Below are 18,246 nucleotides of genomic sequence, written 5' to 3' on the forward strand. Positions count from 1 at the left end.
GAATCACAAAGTGGTAATTATTGCACTGGTTTTATTGCCCAGGACTTTTCTTCAAACAGCTTTAGGAAAATAGGTGTGGGTATGTGGGGAAGAGACAGAATCACCCAGCAGCGTCCTTACATGTTTAACAGTCAAATGACATATTTCGGAAAGAATGACGAGGCCGCCCTACCATATGCCACAGAGGACCCTCCTGCTCGGGGAAAGGAAAGGAATCAATCGATAAACCTTCCTTATGCCAAGAAATTCACCCCAAGGCCGGGGCCCACGCCCGCTGTGGAGTCTTGGAGGAAACATTTCATCTCCGAGGGTCTCAGTCAAGAGTCTCGTCCATAAAATGGGAACATGAATGACCCGGGGGTCAGCTGGATGATTAAGATTAGAGATGGGGGCAGAGGAACTGCAGGAAGGTGGTCAAAAAGTACAAACTTTTTTTTGTTGTGACATAAACAAGGACTAGGCCGGGACACCCGGGGGGCTCAGTCAGTTAAGCATCCGACTCTTGAATTCAGCTCAGGTCACAGTCTCGTGGTGGTGAAGTCAAGCCCCGCATCGGGCTCCGCGATGAACACCTGCATGGGACTCCCTCTCTTCCCCTCTCTCTCTGCCCCTCCCCTGCTCACGCTCTCTGTGTCTCAAAATAAATAAATAAATAAACTTAAAAAAAAAAAAAAAAAAAAACAGTTCTAGGGATGTAATGCACAACACAATGACTATCATCACCATGGCCGTGTGGCGCATGTGAAAGTTTTCCAGGGAATAGATCCTGAGAGTTCTCATCACAAGGAAAAACCTTCTTTTTTCTTTTTCTTTTTTCATCTGTAGGAGATCTTAAACTACTTACGATAATCATGAAATGATTTACGTAAGTCCAATCATCCTGCCGTACACCTTATACTTACGCCGTGCTGTGAGTCTATCATATCTCAATAAAACGGGGAGAAAAGATTAGAGAGGCTAGATGTCAAGGGACCTAGCACTGCGTCTGACACACAGCAGGCACTCAATAAATGGTCATGAGAGCTACTGTTATCATCACCCTCCTCACCCTCTCAAGGAATGGGCTAAAAAAAATGACCCCATGCATGCATCCACACTGACCACTCCCCCTCACACCCCTGCTTGTCCAATCAAACGACCCCACAGGGGTATAACATGCAAATGATTGCTCAGCTCCTCCCCCTCAGTAGTGCAGGTCCCCTGACAATTTCCTTCCCTTCCATAAAGTCCGGAAGCCCAGCTACCTGCCCAGGTAGGAACACCCAGCAGGCTGCCCAGGGGAGTCGCTGCAGTTAAACTTGGCAGGAACGACAGTAACTTGCTCCGGCGCTCCCCTCAGTGGCCTGGACAAAAGCAGAGCACGCTACACCCCACCCCCACCCCCCACCCCCCAATCCTGTCTCCATCCTTCTTCACAGGGCCTAACGGCAATCCTTTGGAAGCCTCAAACAGAAAACTCGTTCCTTGCCAAAATATATTGCTCTCCATGAAGAGCGTGTCCTACAATTATTACAAAGCGGCAAACACGTTTTTTTTCTACGGGGAAAATAGGTCAACCCTGAACCATTTGGACTGCAAGCAGCAAGACGATCACATTGCTGAAGTCCAAACTTACAAAGGCCCAAGACGATATGGAGGGATGGATAAATGGCCTACAGCACGCTTTCTATTTTGATTAATGCAAACGCTTCCCACCAGAAGATCTAGTAAATATGCCTGAAATACTGGCTTTTTCTTTTTCTTTTTTAAAAAGGAGCCTTCACGCCCACACAGAGCCCAATGCAGGGCTTGAACTCACACCCCTGAGACCAAGAGCGGGGCTGAGACCAAGAGTCGGATACTTAACCAACTGAGTCGCCACCCAGGTGCCCCTGAAATCTTGGTTTTAAATCCTGTATCAGGTTTTTACATTGACAAGAAAGTGAGGATGGGGATGGAGAGAGAGAGTTCTACACCCATTTGCCTCATATTCACATCCCCGCCCCCTCACATAGATCTCATTGGCCAGTTTCAGATAAAGAAAGGCAGGCTCAAAGTGATCATCTACCTTATACGAAGTCACAGCAGCAGTAGATAGGGGAGTGATTCAAGTCTGTCTTGCCTAAGCCCAAGGCCAAGTTCCTTCTGTGCTTTTGTCCCCAGACAGCACATCGCATGCCACTCAAACTTATTTTATTCAGGGCGCCTGGGTGGCTCAGTGGGCTAAGGGTCGAACTCTGGCTCAGGTCATGATCTCCCAGTTTGTGGGTTTGAGCCCCACATCAGGCTCTCTGCTCTCAGCCCAGAGCCTGCTTCAAAGCCTGTCTCCCATTCTCTCTCTGCCCCTTGCCCACTCATGCTTTCTCTCTCAAAAATAAATAAACATTAAAAAAAGTATTTTATTCATCTTTATGGATTCAGATGAAGAATTTAAGTTAATTTTATAGGGGATATTTGGTCTTTTCAAGATGTGTTTTAAGTTTGAAACATTTATAATGTTTAGGATACAGATTCAATTGGGTACCCTCCCCCCTTTTATCAGCTAAGAATGCAACACATTTGGTGGAAACCCAGGAAGCATGGTGGACAAGGAGGGAGACCCTTAAAGGCAGCCACATGCCTTCCTATAGAGCAATCTCACTGTCAACTAAGAATCTGAAGTTTGAGGGCTTCCAAAAAAGTTTAAACCCTAAATTTGTCACCACAAAGATCTGTATTTTCATTTTATAGTCCCTCCCACCCTGCTCCCCACCCAACACACAAAACTGGCCTTTATGATGTCGATATATTTTTAAAACATTACAACTGATCAGATATGGAAAACCTTAACAGTAAACAGTCATGTGTAAAAAGAGACCACATAGAATGACAAAGAAGGAGTTCTACAGTTAGGAAAGGACCGTGACAATTTATGTAGAGTTGATCAGCGTCAGAGCCCACAATGGAGTTCTTTCTCTTCCAGGAAAGGTGATATATAAATCGTACAAATAAATATGTCCCATGTCCTCATTCCTGAACATATCAGAACTTTCCTTATAAGCTGGGTTTTGACCTCCTCATAAAACATGTTCACCATAACCTGAAATTCCATATACGTGCATTCCATCCATCCAGGACATGGAATTTACCATTCTCTAGTTGGACAAGGGGTTAAAGGAAAGAATATTCCACAGCTTAGCTCCCTGACTCAGTACAAGAAGAATCTGAAATTCTCAATATTCACATGAAGTGGCAAAAGTCCAGAACGGGGCGTAATTACTTACGTATTCCAAAGTGGAATAAATGACAATAGTTCACACCCAGAGTCCTACAACTCCATCATGGTGCAAGTTTCCCAAAACCAAAATTACTGAAAACCTAAAGCATGACTTAAACCTAAAGCCTTTACAGGATGTACACTCTTCAAGGTCAACCACAGTCTGTCCTAATCATGAAATATCCTTCTGTATGAATACAGAAGCAGTAAAAACTTGAAATCCTATAAACGAAGCCCATAAGCACCGCATTTGCAGCTACCATTTTGGATTTTCTATCATGCCCTTTTAAAAAGGCATTTTTAAGAAAATGTTTATTATTTACTTTGAGGAGGGGAACACAAGCAGGAGAGGGGCAGAGAGAGAAGGAGAGAGAGAGAATCCCAAGCAGGTTCCAGGCTGTCAACACAGAGACCGATGTGGGGCTTGATCCCACCCACTGTGAGATCTTGACCTGAGCCGAAATCGAGAATCAGAGGCTTAACCAACCGAGCCACCAGGCACCCCTCTATCATGCCCTTTTAAAAAGGGATAGTCATTGATCAGAGCAAGGAGGGGGGGGGGGGGGGGGGGGGGGGGCAGAGATTGCAAGTGTAATCTTTGTTAATTACAGAAGGCGACCTCTCCAACACACACAGAATCATTATAGTAACATGGCCAGCAGCTTGTTCAACCAGACTTATTTAAAGAGCCTGGCCTCAGGCTCCTTTCCCTACCTCCTCTTTACACACTCCCTAATTCGAGAAGGCCAGAGCTCAATCAGCTGGGTCACTGTAGGTCTACCTGGGTAAGCAGGAGGAAGTGGCCAGTTTGTGGAGACTCAAGGGCTGCCAGAAAGCCTTAAGGCTTTGTGTGAAGATAAACATTTTCCCCAAAATGGAACACGAGTTATGCATGGCTTTAAAATCTCAAGTCCAAGGCCCTTAGCTGGCTCAGTCTGTAGAGCAGGTGACTTTTGATCTCAGGGTCATGAGTTCAAGCCTCATGCTGGACGCAGAGCTTACTTTAGAAAAAATAATGTGGGGCGCCTGAGTGGCTCAGTCGGTTGGGCATCTGACTTGGGCTCAGGTCATGAGCCCAGGGTTTGTGGGTTCAAGCCCCACATTGGGCTCTGTGCTGACAGCTCAGAGCCTGGAGCCTGCTTTGGATTCTGTGCCTCCCTCTCTCTGCCCCTCCCCCACTAGCGCTCTCTCTATGTCTCTCAAAAATGAATAAATGTTAAAAAAAATTTTGCGGGGGGCACCTGGGTGGCTCAGTTGGTTGAGCATCCGACTTCGGCTCAGGTCATGATCTCACACTCCGTGAGTTCGAGCCCCGCGTCTGGCTCTGTGCTGAAGGCTCGGAGCCTGGAGCCTGCTTCAGATTCTGTGCCTCCCTCTCTCTGACCCTCCCCCGTTCACACTGTCTTTCTCTGTCTCAAAAATAAATAAACATTTAAAAAAATTTTTTTTTAATTTTTTTTTAAATAATGAAATCAATAAAAATTAAAAAAATAAAATCTTGGGGTTCCTGGGTAGCTCAGTCAGTTAAGTATCCAACTCTTAATCTCAGCTCAGGTCATGATCTCACGGTTCATGAATTCGAGCCCCGCATCAGGCTCCACAGTGATGGCATGAGGCCTGATTGGGATTCTGTCTCTACCTCTCTCTGCCCCTCCCCTGCTCGTGCGCTCGCGCTCTCTCTCTCTCTCCCTCAAAATAAACTTTAAAAAAAGAGGAAAAAATTTTTTTAAATAATAAAATCTCAAGCCCAAGAGCCTCTAACAAGTCAAAGCTGTGTTCTTAGGGGTTTGTTCGTCTTGGATACAATGATGCTGAAACATCACTGCTCAGTAAACCCGCCCCCCTTCAGCTAACGCTGAAGGTTCAGCCCCTACATCAGGTTCCCTCTTCAGCCCATACAGCCTTGAACACAGTCACCATCAGTTAAAAGAAACCACGCTAAGAAGGCAAGTCAGAAGCACGTGGGGCACAGGTGTGGCACAGTGACCGACATCAGGCGCAACCACGAAGGGAGAGCTGGAAACGCAGAGCCATCGCTCAGTCTCCCCAAGCGGATACAGCAGACGGATGAAAAGAACTCAAAACCTAAGGCTAGAGTCATTCCTCGAGGCGCCCGAATGATAACGATCACAGGCATTTCTGCACAGTGGCAGTAAACCCACTGGTTCGGAATCATTGGTGGGACAGCCTGGAAAACTTTTCAGAAAATAATCTCTGAATGGCCTGCCCACAGACAAGTCACCGTGCTAAGAATCCAATCGGGACAGCGAGTAGAGAGGGGCACACCAGCCGCGTGGCCTACCTGGAGCCCCAAAACCAATGTCCCCCCTTCCCCTCGAAAGAGTAAAATCAGACGGCTTCCATGGAAATGGGAAATTAAGCCAGACCCTGATGAAGAAGGGTGGGAGGTAGCCTTTTAACAATTACCCTGGAAAAAGCAAACACGGGAACAACAGACTGCAGGCTGAAGGGCCACTAGATACATTTTCTGGAGAATGTGAACATTGAACAAGGCTCTTCCTGTTTAAACACTACCCTAGGTATTTCATAACCACGTAATTATTCATTAAGTCTGATACTGGAAACCTCTCATATTGGATTGCTCTGGTTATCTGAATTCTCACCCTCAAATGGGTCAGAAGGACTTGAAAAGAACCACTTATGGTTCCTAGTGAGGGGCTTGTCCCTGAGAAAGTCCTCAGTGTTTTGACTGGTTAAAATAAACAGGCAAAACACACACCCACTGAATTCGGATCAGAGGGACTGAGCATGGAGAGTTATACAAACACCAAGTCTTTCGGCTTGCCCGATTTTTGCTCTCGGAGGTAATGTTTAGCCCAGTTCTTTGTCTATGAATTGTGAAATACTTTATATGCTAATAAAGAATGTGTACTTCATTGTGTATTTAACTGCATAAGCCTGCATTTCGTTTAACTGACCGGGAATAAGTCCTTGTTCCTAAGCTAACTCTCAAGTTCCAGTCAACTCTTAAATATTAACACTCGTACTGAGGAGCAAGGATGCAGATAATACAAAACAGAAGATTATTTGAAATCATTCACTCTTGGTATGCGGATATATTCTTTTTTCTCTTAACTTGCAATTAAATGCGTATGGCTGACATTACGGCATTTACAATACTCGGAACAAAGGACCTAAAACCATGCTGGAAAAATCTGACTTCCTTGTGCATTCTTCATTCACTGACTCTGCTTTTGAGTTTGGGACCAACTCACACATTGGTCCAGGACAGCACGACCTCTTAGAAGGTTGCCAAAAAATTGGTTTGGAAAAAAAAAATGCAAACTACTTTCTTCTCAGGTTGTCGCTTTTCAGAATCACACTTTGTAGAGGGTGGGAAAGTAATTAGGGGTTTGGGGTTGGAAAAGCCCTTTTATTTTAGCTCCTACTGGGCTGGTGTAAACAAAGATATCATTAATGTCAACAATGACTTAATGAACCAGAGTAGGTGACAAAACGTCAGAAAAAACTTGAAAGAGTCACCTCCTCCCCAGGATAATCAAGCTTGATTATACTTTAAATAATTAGAATATTAATCAACAGAACAGTACTTGGCATTGAGGACTAACCCCCTTCGAGTCAATAACTGAGCTTATAGCCTTCAGCCATTCCCCTACAACAATGAATGACCAACGGAAAATATTCTTTGTTAAACTGGGATATTAACTAAAATCTCCTGGAGATTATTTTCTTCGTAAATCAGTTGGGTAGATCCAACCCTACTGTTACCATTTCATAGTGTCCAGAAGACAAATGATATACGATAGATGATACGATACGATGATATATGATGATATTGTACAGAGCCAAGAAGATTGGAAAGGATTCTCTAGTCTTAGGGCACAGGCCCCTTCCTGGAACTTAGTCACATTTTGCCCCAGACACATTCTCCTCTGGTCCAGCCCCATACACAGCGTCTACTCTGAGCCTCCAAATTAACAAACCAAGAAGTCTTCCAAGATGAGGCCTTGTGCAACAGAAGGTTAAGGTTGAACCTATGCTAATCGAAGCTATAGTCAGACGAACCACAGAAGATGCACTGGAACCAACAGACACCCACTCACCCACCCATCCTCCCTCTCTCCCCCCAGGTCGGCAGGACCATGCCCTAAACTGGAGCTGTCCCCACTCGGTCAGTCTGCTTCCAGTTGTTAACCCCTTCTTCATCTACAACCAGACTACCTTGCTAATAACCTCCGACGCTAAAGCAAAACTCTGGCAGTGGAAGAACGCAAATCGATTGCCAATGCGGTACTTACCAGGACAGCACAGACCCTACAGAAAGCAAACACAACCGCCTGGAGCCACAAAGGGCCTTCTCCGTCGGAGAGCGATTTTCTTCTCCACTCTCTCCAAAAGCCTCCACATTTCCTGACACTGTGGCAATGGGCACAGAACAGAGCAGACACATGCGCCCATCTCATCAGGAACGAGGATGAGAACAGGTCCTGGGTGCTTATGAGATGCCAGGCCGTGTGCTCTACTGCTCTCTGCTCCCAGGGACCCTAAAATCTCCTGGCGACCTTTTTTTTTTTTTTTTTTTAATTTTTTTTCAACGTTTATTTATTTGTGGGACAGAGAGAGACAGAGCATGAACGGGGGAGGGACAAAGAGAGAGGGAGACACAGAATCGGAAAACGGCTCCAGGCTCTGAGCCATCAGCCCAGAGCCCGACGCGGGGCTCGAACTCACGGACCGTGAGATCGTGACCTGGCTGAAGTCGGACGCTTAACCGACTGCGCCACCCAGGCGCCCCTACTGGCGACCTTTTGAGGTGAGTTGCCAGAAGGCTCCTGAGGACATCACCATTCATTTAGCATTAACGAAGAAGACCTTAAAGGTCATCTTATCAAACCGTCAGATGACAGGAAGGGAAACTGAGGTTGAGGGGGTTGAATGCTTTTCCAAAGCCACTTCTTTGCAGCTCTGCACTTCCCATTTAAACCTGTCACGATCCTGGACGCAAACCTCATGGAAGCTGTGAACCCCGAAAAATGTGGACAATGACATTTGCAAAGTATTGCCTACAACCTGGGGGGGGGAATTCGCAAACACCTCCCCAGCCCCCAAGTGCATCCACAGATCCCAGGTTAGAAAGACCTGCTCTCATTGTTGGATACAAATTGTTACACAAGGAACCATTGGGGGGAACCTCCTCGCTGCCCACTGTGTCTTCCCCTCTCCGCCCCCACCTCTTCCCGCATATTTTAAACTTTCTTTCATAATTAAATATGATAAAAAGAGGTCCTCCAGGACCGTTTACACTTTATATGTTGCGATAAACTCCCAATAAGGCTGCCCTGAAAGTCGAAATGAAAAATGCCAGTTTTTTTTCCTAACCTAGGCCGTGCCCGGTAGGAAACCCCCGGCTCAGCTGCGTGGGCAAGTGCTGAGCCCCGCACTCCAGGGAAAAATCAGCAATTAGGAAACACATCTATTGTAATTATCAGCACAATCAGAGAACAGGCATGACTTTCAGAAACCAGGAACCTTTTCTCTCGCATTAAGCCCTTTAAAAAGGCATCACCTCTGCAAATCACACGTGTGCTTCTGTCACAGCACGTAGCACAAGGAGGCAGTGCCATCATCACCGGGGCTGGAGCCCGTAAGTGTCGCAGACACAAACTCTCACCAGACTCCCCCCCTCCCGGAGACGTGGAAACCCCTGTGACGTCACTGCACCTGTTTGCACAAAGCCCCCATGCCTCTGCGTGAGACGGCGCACCGACCGGCCTCACTGTTGCCAATGCCCGACTGCCTCCCAGTAAGGCCCGTTTTAGAAAAACAGTTGCCCTTACTTATCCTCTTATGACGCATGCGTGGGCCTCAGTGGGAGCCCCCTCCCTCGGTGCTCTCATCTCTGGCAGGAACACAGCCCTCCTTCCCGTGTCATCCCGACCGGCTCTCCGTCCCTCTCCAGCCTGCGGTGCGGGGTGCCCTCCCAGAACAGCTGAGCTGACCCCAGACCGCTCGGGACCACGACCGCCCCCAAAGCTTAGCAAGCACCAGGTGGGCTCTCAGCAAACAGGTTCATTAAGTGGCGATGAGTGCTGGGATCTGCCGTTTTATTCTCGGATTACCACTGGAAAACTAACTCAGCTCCCAATATTCCCTGCTGATGACAGATTTCAACGCCGCACCAAGTGGAGGCTTGGCTACTGTCGTCTCAGAAGGACCCGGGAAAGAGGTTCCAACCCTGTCCCGCTAAGTAATTCAGCCCCACTGAAGTGTTCACCAACTGGCTTCGTGCCTTTAAAATTAAATTTCCAAGGCTGAAACACAGTGCATGGCCTGTTCGATCTGTAAGTTCTCAGAGATGTGGGAGACAGCCAGGTACCTTCACTTCCAAATCTACCTAAAGCACAATCTGCAGTTTCTGCGACGTACTGCTTAGGTATTATGAACGACAAGGGCCAAAAAAAAGAAAAAACAAAAAAACACTAATATGTCTAGCGTCTCTGGGCTGAACTTCAGAGGCTTCTTTTTCTCCTTAGACAATGAAAATAAAATGTCAGCATTTCAGATGTTGGCAATTTCCCTTCGTGGCTCCTTTTGTCAGAAAACAGCAATTCTTTACATCAGAAGCAAGACTCTCCCTCCGGTGAGAAAGCTCCTGCAGGAGGCTATAGATGGCCTTCACCTCCACGCACCCCCTTCCCGCAGCACCGCCGGGCACCGGAGAAAGGTGAAGTGCAGGCTGGCTCCCTCACCCAGAGCAGGGAAGCGCGCACACCCAGAAACCACCAAACTACCATCCGGCCTGCGGTGTTACAGCAAGGAACCTTCTCTGGCAACCTCCGGCCTGGGGGCAGCAGGGAGCCCACTCCTGGCTCTCAGAGCCTCACTGACAACGCAAGGGCAGCGGATTCTAAAAGAGGCCTTGACCTCAGTGCCACTTCCCCCGGACGAACGCCCCAAACAAACTTGGGTACCCTGAGAGTGAAACGAAGGAACTTACCTTCCGGCTCTAACGTGGTGTCCTCCACTAAATTGAAGGAGGGCCGGGCCAGGGCCAGGGTTGCCATGGTGACCACGACCAGGCAGAGGAAGCGACCCCAGCTGACCATGGGTGAGGTGGTGCCAGTCCCCCGAGCTCTTGCATATCTGCATGTGGACGTCACTCCCATCTGCACACCTCCTCTGCGCGCATGGACCGCCTGCGATGCTCAGGAGCCAAGGTGCTGCCGCAGCCGCTGCTCGTCCTGCTGCTGCTTCTGCAGCTGCTGCAGCCTCTAGAGGAGAGAGATTCGGCGAAGTCAGTGAAATCCTCCCCGATGCCAATTCGCTGAAACCCCAAGCGGGCTAAAACAGCTTCTCAGCTTCCCAAATATATGTGCCAACAGTTCCTTTTCATGATCTGCAAATGCCTTGCGTCCGCACCTCAGAGCCCCAGGTGTTTCCACCAGCCCGGTCCACGAAGCAGGGTGGGCTGATCTTTAAAAAGCACACTTTTGAGGAACAGAGGTAGAGGCGGAGCGACGGGACACAGATCAGGGCAGGGTGCGCTCTCTTCTGCTCTCCACCGTCACCCCTGCCGCCCTCAAAAAGCAGAAGCAACGTGACCTTTGTTTGAAGGGCAACTACAAAAGCAAGTTCCCAATGCTCGGGTTGGCATCACCGGCCTTGTTAACTTCTCTTAGGCCAACTGGGCTTCAGACAGCTGGATCGTGGAGGCGTCTGTTTGCAGACTTATTTCTGGGGCTGCAGCTGAGAGGCTGGCTCCACCCTCACTGTTAGTTCTTAGGAAGAAAGGAGACCAGCAAAATAAAAGGGACCCCAGGAAGGCGACCAAAAATCCTCACCAGTTTACACTTGTCAGGATTCATTTCCCAATACAGAAATGTGTTTCAATCTTTCGCCAGGCAGCCACTTACGAAGAATGAACGGAACTGCAACACGTTCAAAGCAGCTGATCCAAGAAAAAGATTCAAAGCCTGAAGAACCCCCTTCCGCTGTGACTACTGGCAGCCCCAGCCTCGTAAATGTCTTCAACCCATACAGAGCGGGTGAAGGAACAGAGCAGACGCAAACTCAGAGGAATAACGCAGGTGTGTTATGAACGATGATGGTGACGTGTAAATTACTGTCATGGTATGCGATTGGGACAATGACTTTCAATAGGCTAATCTATTGGCTGAAACTTCACAGTAGAAGTTACGGGGGGGGGGGGGGGTGCTCAACTGCCTGGTCTATTCACCCATTTGACCCAAAGGCAAAGAGAGCTTCCCAAACTTAAATATTCCGAATGACTTTAAATGCGTTCATTATCCTCAATCACTACGTGTAGAACCGAAATGCACAAACTTGAGAAAATCTGAAACAATCACAGATTCCATAAACTCTATAAATGAACCAACCACATGTTAAGGATTGGCGGGGGGAGACCTTTAACACAAAAATCTCTAAGCCCTGGGCTTTCTGTATGCCAACTTGAGGTTTCAAATTATACCATCAAATTTCAACACGGCGTGAGCCTCTCCAAAGCTACATCAGAAAAACTGTTCCTTTTAGCCTTGACTAAGGATTAAAATGGGAAAAGAGACTGCTGCACCATTTCCTGAGAAGGAAAAAAGAAATTCTCTGCTGCAGAGAAAGCACATGTGAAACGGTGTGATTCACAGCAAAAGCAAGAAAAGCGCGTGCATGCAAGCACACCCTCTATTTTCAGATTGCTTGAAGGATGTTTTTTTTTTCCCCCTGACTTTTCTTTCCTCTTGAAGTTAAGAGCCTCAAAAGATAACTCCGTATCTATTTCTACACACATGTGGGAGGAAAGTACACAAGCATGCCCATTGATTTACTAAGCATTTCCAGAATGCATGGGAATTTTCTGCCTCTGACACAACTCCACAAACAACCTTAAATCCTAGTAGGTTTCCCCCCAGGCTGCTTCCCTGGCCTCCTCACCCACCTGTCCCAGCCCAGGGGGCTTCCTTTGCTCCAGGCAGAGAAAGCCGGTCAGTGACCTCAGCTAAATCTCAGACCATTCATTCATACCGGTCAGCTTGCACCAGAAACTTGAATTTTAGCCATTACCGGGTCCAGGCCCCAGGCTGCCCCCTGCTCACATCTCTGGAAGGCGGAGGCCTAAGGCAGCAGGTCTGCACAACTCCTCACCAAAGTGGACAAAAGTGTGAAGGGACCTCCTAGGCAGGATAATTAGGTCCCGAGGCTCGGTGTTGGGAACACAGGCCCAGCATGCCGCTGGCGGCCACAATCCCGGCTTCCTGCCTTCAATACCATAATCCTTCCTGGAGTCTGAGCCTCAGTGAAAGCCCCGGCGTGTTTATTTTTCCCCTTGAAAGGGAACTCTCTTCTCAGCCCGGGCAGGGGAGGCGTTGTCACCCTCCCTGTGATGGACGGCTCTTCGTGGCCACCCGCTCCCCTGGTCCATTTTCACCTCAGCACAAACCTGCCCCCAAACACACGCAAAGTGGCAAGCAAGAGAGCCTGGCTGGCAGGTTTGTTCTGAACTCCTCAACTTACCAGAATATTCCCAACCCCCGCCCCCACGCTCCAAGAGGCAAACCAACACAGTGCCCGCCTTAATTGAGCTCCTAGGTTATCTGTCCTCTGCCGGCTCACCCAAGCCGAGCATTTGGGCGCTTTGTTCCCGGGAGATCCTACATCAGGAAAGTCAACAAGGCCACGTAAGGTTGGGATGCCCAGGTCCCCCCAGGGGGCCGACCTATCTCCCAGCTCAAAGCCTCCCTGCTGCTCCCCTCGTCTTCCCAGCTGAGTAAGGGAGGGAGCTATCAAGGGGTCAGATCTGGGCGGGGGCTGCTCAACATTCTGAAATCTCAAAAAAATACAGGCTGACTCAGGACCGCAATCCACCCCTGGTGAACGCCTGCAAGCCAGTGAGAACTTGCAGCAGCTTTGGGGAACTCCTAACCACCAGCAGCCCGGCTCATTGTGGCCACTTCTTTCATTTATCCAGAGTTTCTCCCCCTTCTTGGGGCGCTAAAGAGCTCAGAAAAATCTGCATTTTAATTGACATTCCAGGGAGAGGGAGAGGGAGAGGGGCGCCTGATTGCTTTTCTATTCAAACTAAACAGGCTTTTCAGATGAAAATGAGTCGTGGCCAGTGGAAGATTTACAGGGATTTGGGACCCGGGGGACAATGGGGTTTTAAATGTTGATAGCGTTTCACACCAAACACATAATGGGTGCCCCGAGTGTGAAAGCAGGTTTGCTTTTAAGGGTAGGTTTTATTGAATTGGGCCAGAGGGAGGCAGGCCCGGAGGAGGGTTTGGAGGGAGCGGGCTCGGAGGGGAGCGGCGGAGACTCGGCGCCCCCGGCCGGGACCCCCCCCCCCCAGGCTGGCCCTGTGGCCGCGAGAGTGGGAGCCAGCGTCTCGCAGGGCCCTCGGCTGACTCCCCGGCGCGGCCCCGGCGCTGAAAGAACGAGCGCGCAAGTTAGAACTCGCTTGCGCTTTCGACATGCCCTAGCTGCTGCCGGCTGAACAGGCGGCGAGCGAGAAAAAAGTCGGTCCAGTTCGCCCCCTAGCCCCAGGCGCGCTGCGCTTCCTCCAGCACCGAGGGCGGCAGCGGGCTACGGGCGCCCGTGCCTGAATCGGGGAACCGGAGCGGCCTCCACCCCTAAGGTGCCACCCCCCCTCCCCCGAGCACAGCCAGCCCGACGGAAAGGTCGCGGGCCCCATTCAACGGCTCCGTCCCGGGAAAGGACGGATCCCCCCACCCCCGCCCGGCCTGGATGGGACAAGGGCGGGCGCTCCCCGGACCCCGGGATGAGCCACCCCGAAGATGCCCCTCCGAAGCCGGGACCTGCGGGGCCGAGCCACCAGCGAGGCAGCCCCGCCACTCGCCTGCCGGCTCTGGGGTCGGAGGATCGCGCCGGCCGGTGGGACGGCGCCGGCCGCAGTTTGACAGGGAGGGGGGTGTCAGTGCCAGAGGCAGATGTCAGCATCTGGATGGGGGGTAAGGAGTAAACGCAGACCTTCCCGAACGGCCGCCGTCAGCACGCATCCCGCTCCCCCATCACCTATGCAGCCAAAGACAGGGAGCCAAGGACAGGGAGCAGGCTCCACCGTGCCAGTGCCCCCGCGCCCTCCGCTCGGGGGACAGTGCGCCCGGCGTCCCGGGCTCCCGCGGCCCCAGCTTCGCCGGCGGGCGAGGCTCCCCGAGGCACCCGACACGGCGATTACCTTGAATGGCAACGCTGCCCGGCGGCCGGTCTGTCCCCGCGCCCGGCGTGGGTTGGGATGGAGCAAGCGACGAGCTCGGGGGGAAACTCCAAACAAGAGTGGTCCTCGGGTCCTCGCCGGCGCCAAGACTCCGAGGCTTCAGGCGCACCCCGGGCTGCGGAGGAGCGCGGGCATGACGCCCGCCGGCTGCCCTCGGGTTTGGGGAGCGAGAGGAAGAAAGGACTCCGGCTCGGCGTCTCCTCCACCAAACTTTGCTCGCGACTCGCGAACGCTCGGAGCGCCCAGGAAAGCGGCGGCCTCGGGGCGCCCGGGCCCCGGCAGCCCGGGAAGGAGTCGCGGCGCCGGGCCGACTACGCCGCGCGCAGACCCCGCGGCGCCCTGAGCTTTGTGGCGGCCGCGCTCGCTCGCTCGCTCGCCCGCTCGCCCGCTCCGCACCCGCCGCCCGCCCGCTCGCTCGGCTCTCCGCGGCGCTCTCCGCCGCCGCCGCCGCCCGCGCCGCCGCCGCCCCCTCCCGGCGGGTCACGCCCCCGCTGAAACCCGAGCCGTTTCCTGGACGGCGGCGCCCGCTCTGCCAATCAGCGCCGCGCGCCCGGCCGCCCGGACTCCGCGCGGCTCCCGACGCCCGCGAGCCGCCCGAGACCCCGGCCACCGCCGGGACCCGGAGGTGCGGCGACAGCCTCGACCCGCGCCACCGCCCCCTTCCTTCCCAGGGGACGCAGACCGACGGTTCGCCGGGTGATCGCGTTGCGTTTTTGGTTCAAGTCAGAAAACAAATGACGGCCTGCCTGCCCTGCCCCTAGAGGGACCGCACGTTGTTAACAGGGGGGAGAAATTTAATGCAGCTGAAACTTTTGGAGGAGAGAGAGAGCAGCTTGGAAATGTCTGCGGGACATTGCACTTTTCTGTCCTGCCAAACTACAGCAGTGAGAGAAGAAACCGATGCTTATGGAGCCCCCACCACGGGCGGGGCACACTGAACCGGTTATTTGTCATCAGTGCAACCACCTTGCAGAGTAATAATCCCAGTTTCTGATAAAGAGACAGGATGAGAGAGGTTAAGTAATTTGTCCAGGGCCACACAGCTGGTTATTGGCAGATCTGACTTTGGATCTGGCCTCTCATAGAAAAAGTGAAAAACTGTAGCAGGGGCGCCTGGGTGGCTCAGTCGGTTAAGCGTCTGACTTGAGCTCAGGTCATGATCTCCTCGCGCGCGAGTTCGAGCCCCGCATCCGGCTCTATGCTGACCACCCTGAGCCCGGATCCTGCCTTGGATTCTGTGGCGCTCTCTTTCTCGCCTGTTCTCCCGCTCGCGCTCTCTTTCTCTCAAAAATAAATAAACATTAAAAATTTTTTTAAAAAAAATTGCAACAACAAAAAAGGGTTGTTTAATAATATGTATTTGGAGTAATAAAAAGAAACTGGAAAGATTCTAAAGGCACAACTCTGCTGTAAATAGCTGTATGACCTAGAGCAAAGCAATTCTTTTTTCTGAATCTTAGATTCTTATACTGCAAAATCAGATTGGCCAACTGAATGCCAGGCTGTAACTGGTTAAAGTTCATATTTTCCATTACTTTTCTCACTAGGCTGTGTCTACGGGGTAATTTATTTTTTTAATATACTTTCTCTCCTCCTCACTCATCCAGCTCCTAAGCTTTCCTGCTTAAGTACAAGACAATATAGATAAAAACCTTAATTATTTTTCCTTGGAAAAGGTCATTAAACCCAGAAGTGCTTTAGAATGCTTTTGAGGCCTGAAGATAGATGGAGCAGTGAGTACAAAACTGACCTGGAAAATCGACTTTTCCAGCATTTAGAAACGCAGTTAGTTCTTCATGGGTCACCGACATGGCACACTTCAATAACACGAAAAAATTTTTTGAAGGTGCCAGCCACATCATGAGAAAATCATTTGGCTTCACAATACACAATAGACAACTTTTTATGTAAATTACTTAAAACCCAGGACGAGCAACTCCACTGCAATGCTTCAGCAAATGGCTGTGAAATTATATTTTGGAAATTTGACAGCGAAGGTAATGGTCTGAGTCTCAAGCAAAATGATCGGTCCGTTGGCTTGGGTATGTTTTCGGTCAAGTCTTTTTAACCCAGATCAGTCCTAAAGCCTTTTAATTAACTGACAGCTCAGCCAGGTGAGCCTCAGCCATCCACTCACACCTGGGTTGTTCTGAACATACCTTTTCAAGTTCTCAGACCCGTGGGCACAAAAAGGCGGCAGAAGGTCCACCAGCGCGGCGACGGGCACTTACGTCTTTATACTCCCCATCGATGGGAAACTCAAGTGTCTCAGGACAGAGTCCCTTCCCATCCTGCAACATATCCATTAGCCATTGAAAATGCTGTTAACACATTCTCACATAAATTACTGGTGCAGGAAGCCGTCATCCCTAACCCCATTCATCAATAGCTTTATGTACACTGAATAAAAAGGCAGGCTTCCGCTGAAAATGACAAATCAGAACACCTTCTTTCGTGTCCAGATGCAGTTTGCAGAATTTATTCTTCCTAGGGATGAAAAGACACCAATCCATCACAAGACCCTTATTCCCTTAAGAGTGTTCATTTTTAAGGGAGCGAGGCCACAGCCCACAACAGCAAGCTCTTCAGTTTTGAGAAAAGCAAACGCATGTTTGGAATTAAAACACACACACACACACACACACACACACACACACAATTCTGTCATCATATTTAGGCTTCAAGTGACCTCAGAGGGTCTAGGAAAGCTTTCACACCAGTGAGGCTTCTGAATGAGAAAAATAATCTCTGTACGTTTTTTTTTTTTTTTTATTTTTCTCTTCCCCCTTCAAGTGGCTGGAACCCCTTTTGTCACTGGCCTCCCGTGAATGGTGTTGCTAATAAGCCTATTAATGAGCTTTCCCGGCCGAGTGTGAATAGGTAAATAAGCCCCAATCTGTTGAGGTTCAGGGCCGAGGGCAGAAAAGCCAGCAAGAACTAAAGGTGACAGTTTGAACTGAAATACTAACGCCAGCACCAGGTTTCTGCTGAAAGAATTACCAGACAAGGCCACATTCACAACCCTCCGCCCCCTACTGGGGTTCCTTTTCTTCACAATTTTCCCCCTTTACAAAATGTCTTGAGTAGCCACCCTTTTTTTTTCAAAAGCCCTCGAGACGCCCTTCTTTTTTTTTTTTTTTTTTTCACTCTAGTAATGATACATCAATGGAAGGAAGAAAAATGAGGACACCAGAACTCCAATGCCCCATGACTTTCAAGAAACAAAGTGTACTGCTAACCATTGGCTGCGGGAAGGGACCAGGAAAGGGGTGGGAACCCTGGCTGCCACGGGCCATTCTCCTCTAAAGATGCAGAATTTTTTTTTTAATAATCTGTTTTTTACTAGGTGGCTGTTCCTTCACCGTGTAGAAAAGTTAGATGAATGCAGGCTGCTGACGTTTCAGCGCTAATGAGCCCGTCTGATGCCGTTCTGTCCTCCCTGCAAAACTATGAATTTCATTCTTTAGGCTCCATCTCAGTAATGTCCGTGGCATAAAAGAAGCATTCGAGAGGAGAAATACAGAAGAGTCCAAGGACTGCGGTTTGGGTAGTTAACTCCTGGGATGAGGGGAGAGGCCTGATCCCCTGACAGCTCGGTCCCACCTTCAGGGAACTTCACCGCATGTCACTGAAGCGAAAGCATAAATCCCAGCGCTGAACGTCAGCGATGATTCTAAACTTAGGACAGAATCTCAAAGCCAAGACTTCCCTGGGGACAAAGTCCTTCCGGAATTCCTGTCTCGCTTTAAGGGTGAGGGGGCTTTGGTTCCAACAGGAAAGGTGC

The 18,246-nt window shown here is 50.0% G+C and overlaps 1 protein-coding gene across 10 annotated transcripts in view; it reads right to left on the reverse strand.

The window, feature by feature from the left end:
* FGFR2 (fibroblast growth factor receptor 2) overlaps positions 1-14,855 on the reverse strand; it is a 108,508-nt gene extending 93,653 nt beyond the window's left edge. For 9 of the 10 annotated variants that reach the window (XM_042907859.1, XM_042907858.1, XM_042907857.1 and 6 more), the window contains exons 1-2: positions 14,424-14,855; positions 10,215-10,488 (exon numbers count right to left, since the gene is read on the reverse strand). In XM_042907859.1, the coding sequence (XP_042763793.1) occupies positions 10,215-10,383 (169 nt within the window). In that variant the 5' untranslated portion in view covers positions 10,384-10,488; positions 14,424-14,855. Of the gene's footprint in view, positions 1-10,214; positions 10,489-11,058; positions 11,090-14,423 lie in introns of those variants that run through there. The other variant, XM_042907850.1, reaches the window with a different exon arrangement.
* Between the last annotated feature and the right edge of the window lie 3,391 nt (positions 14,856-18,246).

The sequence above is a fragment of the Panthera leo genome, chromosome D2 (assembly GCF_018350215.1).
Source record: "Panthera leo isolate Ple1 chromosome D2, P.leo_Ple1_pat1.1, whole genome shotgun sequence".
NCBI classification, from domain to species: domain Eukaryota; kingdom Metazoa; phylum Chordata; class Mammalia; order Carnivora; family Felidae; genus Panthera; species Panthera leo.